Source organism: Perognathus longimembris, chromosome 6 (assembly GCF_023159225.1).
Source record: "Perognathus longimembris pacificus isolate PPM17 chromosome 6, ASM2315922v1, whole genome shotgun sequence".
NCBI lineage: Eukaryota > Metazoa > Chordata > Mammalia > Rodentia > Heteromyidae > Perognathus > Perognathus longimembris.
Genome location: NC_063166.1, coordinates 35,175,363 through 35,178,189, shown reverse-complemented (window position 1 = coordinate 35,178,189; position 2,827 = coordinate 35,175,363). Strand labels below are relative to the sequence as shown.

Here is a 2,827-nt window from a genome sequence, read left to right as displayed (position 1 = left end):
GATACTGGAGGTTATGCTGGTGAGTCTTAGTAGTAATGGATATAGAATCTGGAGAGTTCGGCAGTTGAGCCAGGTGCAAATGATCCTCAAAGACATAGGAAGAAAGGAATTCCAGCAGTAATAGTGGGGTGGCTAGATGGCATGAGCTTCAGAGGAACCATGAATATTTAATAAAAGGCAGGCATCTATGGCTCACATCTATCATCCTAGCTCCTTAGGAGACAGAAATTGGGAGGATTGTGGTTCAGTTGTGGGGAGGGGAAAAGAAAGTCAAGATACCCCCTATCAACAGGAAAACCTGGGTGTGGTAGATCTTATCTATCATCCTAACTGCAAGGGTAAATAGCAAGGATCTCAGCCCAGTAAAATCCTACTTCAAAAATAACTAGAGCAAAAAGATTGCTTCTGGGGCAGGGGGATAGCAACTAGTGATTCCTGTAAAGAAAGGCATAGTGGAAGATGCTGCCACTTGACCCTCAGTCCACCTGAGGAGATAGGGCCAACCTGTACCCCAGGAGACATATTTTCTTCTCAGATTCTGTTCCTGTGCCTAAGACTTAGGAACCCAGACTGTCTTGCTGGGAGCTCTGGCTGTTATATGTCTGTGCTTGACCAGGCAACTAAACAGGTAAGGGTTTGTGCAGCTTTCCATGCCCTGTCCTGCACTAAATAGTTTCGTGTGGCAGTGGCAGTTAATTGAAGTTGAAGGAAAACTTCCTCACCTTGGTGACTCTAGCTTTCTTTCCAGTATCCAGCAGCCTCCAGTGATAGGTGGCTGCCACAAGGTAGCCCAGGGACAGAACCTTTCCATTCTACTGTAAGGCACTCACCTGAACCGTTAACAAAGCTGCCCTGGAGGGTCTTTTCTATTGATGAGATTTTCCCTTATTGCTGCAGAATCTGTGAGTTAACCCAGAACCCGAAGACGTGAGGAAGGAAAAGGACCCCCAAGTGGCGAGGGCTGCATTGAGCAGCGGGCATGGCGCAGTACAAGGGCACCATGCGGGAGGCTGGCCGGGCCATGCACCTCATCAAGAAGCGAGAGAAGCAGAAGGAGCAGATGGAGGTGCTGAAGCAGCGCATTGCGGAGGAGACCATCATGAAGTCTAAGGTGGACAAGAAGTTCTCAGCTCACTACGACGCCGTGGAGGCCGAGCTCAAGTCCAGCACGGTGGGCCTGGTGACCCTGAACGACATGAAGGCCAAGCAGGAGGCCCTGCTGAAGGAGCGGGAGATGCAACTGGCCAAGAAGGAACAGCTGGAGGAGCGGCGGCTGCAGCTGGAGATGCTGCGCGAGAAGGAGCGCAGGCGCGAGCGCAAGCGCAAGATCTCCAACCTTTCCTTCACGCTGGACGATGGCGAGGACGAGGATGGCGACGGCGGTGACCATGACCAAGACCAGGACGGCGCAGCCCTGGCCAGCAAGAGCAAGAAGAACCTGGGCAAGGATCCCGACGTGGACACGAGCTTCCTGCCTGACCGCGACCGTGAGGAGGAGGAGAACCGGCTGCGGGAGGAGCTGCGCAAGGAGTGGGAGGCCAAGCGTGAGAAGGTGAAGAGCGAGGAGATGGAGATCACCTTCAGCTACTGGGATGGCTCTGGCCACCGGCGCACGGTGCGCATGCGCAAAGGCAGCACGGTACAGCAGTTCCTGAAGAAGGCCTTGCAGGGGTTACGCAAGGACTTCCGAGAGCTGCGGGCCGCAGGAGTGGAGCAGCTCATGTACATCAAGGAGGATCTCATCCTTCCCCACTACCACACCTTCTACCACTTCATCATCACCAAGGCCCGGGGCAAGAGTGGCCCGCTCTTCAACTTCGACGTGCACGACGACGTGCGGCTGCTCAGCGATGCCACCATGGAGAAGGACGAGTCGCACGCAGGCAAGGTGGTACTGCGGAGCTGGTACGAAAAGAACAAGCACATCTTTCCCGCCAGCCGCTGGGAGCCCTACGACCCCGAGAAGAAGTGGGACAAGTACACCATCCGGTGATGCGCCTGCCACTGGATGCTGCCCCCTGCCAGGAGGGAAAATGCGCAGACAGCCTCTTTCTCTAACTTCTACCTGAGTTCTTGTTCCTGGGTTTAATAAAGACAGGGAGTTCCTGTTCAGATTTGGTCATTCTGTTGCTGTGTAGTTACTCGTTTTTCTAGAGTATTTTGAATGTTGTTGAATCATTTCATGGCCTGGGTTGTTGTACTGCCTGAACACAGTGTGATTGAAAAATAGGTACATTTTTTTGTTGTTGTTTAATGGCTGTGAGCACAGAATTCACAGCCTGGCCTTCTGGGTTTGATTTCTCCCACTTTGTTTCCTCACTTGCTGTGAGGTCTTGAACAAGCATATTAAACACTGTGACTTGGTTTTCCCACACATAGACTCAAATACCATTAAGCCCCTCCCTCAAAAGGCCAAATGAGGAGTAAATGAGTTGATATTTGTAAAGCACTTAAAACTCAATAAAAGTTTGCTGTTATTCTTGTGGCCTTGATTGCTTTAGTTAAAGGACTGCTCTGATGTGTTCTGAAATGTCTGAGACCAGGATGGGCCTCCTCATCACTGCTCCCAAGATAAATGGTTGGTGATGAAGGGCTCACAACTTCAGTGAGCAGCCCCACTGTTCTGCTTCTTAGCTGTGTGGTTTAGCCCCTTTGGTTAGGCAGATAGAAATCTGGTATGTGGATATATTGTCAGTTTTCCTTCTGCCAAAAGGTCCAATATGACTCAAGGTGGCACTATTATAACTCCTGTTTGGTGTGTGTGTGTGTGTGTGTGTGTGCACTCATGCACATGCCAGCTGGTTACTGGTGCTTGATTCAGCTAGTG

At 51.2% G+C, this 2,827-nt stretch overlaps 1 protein-coding gene across 1 annotated transcript; it reads left to right on the top strand.

Annotated features, from left to right (window-relative positions):
• Window positions 1-979: 979 nt before the first annotated feature.
• Fam50b (family with sequence similarity 50 member B) lies at window positions 980-2,041 on the top strand. Its single transcript, XM_048347391.1, has one exon. It carries the CDS (start codon window positions 980-982, stop codon window positions 1,991-1,993), a length of 1,014 nt encoding a protein of 337 aa, XP_048203348.1. The 3' UTR covers window positions 1,994-2,041.
• Window positions 2,042-2,827: the final 786 nt, after the last annotated feature.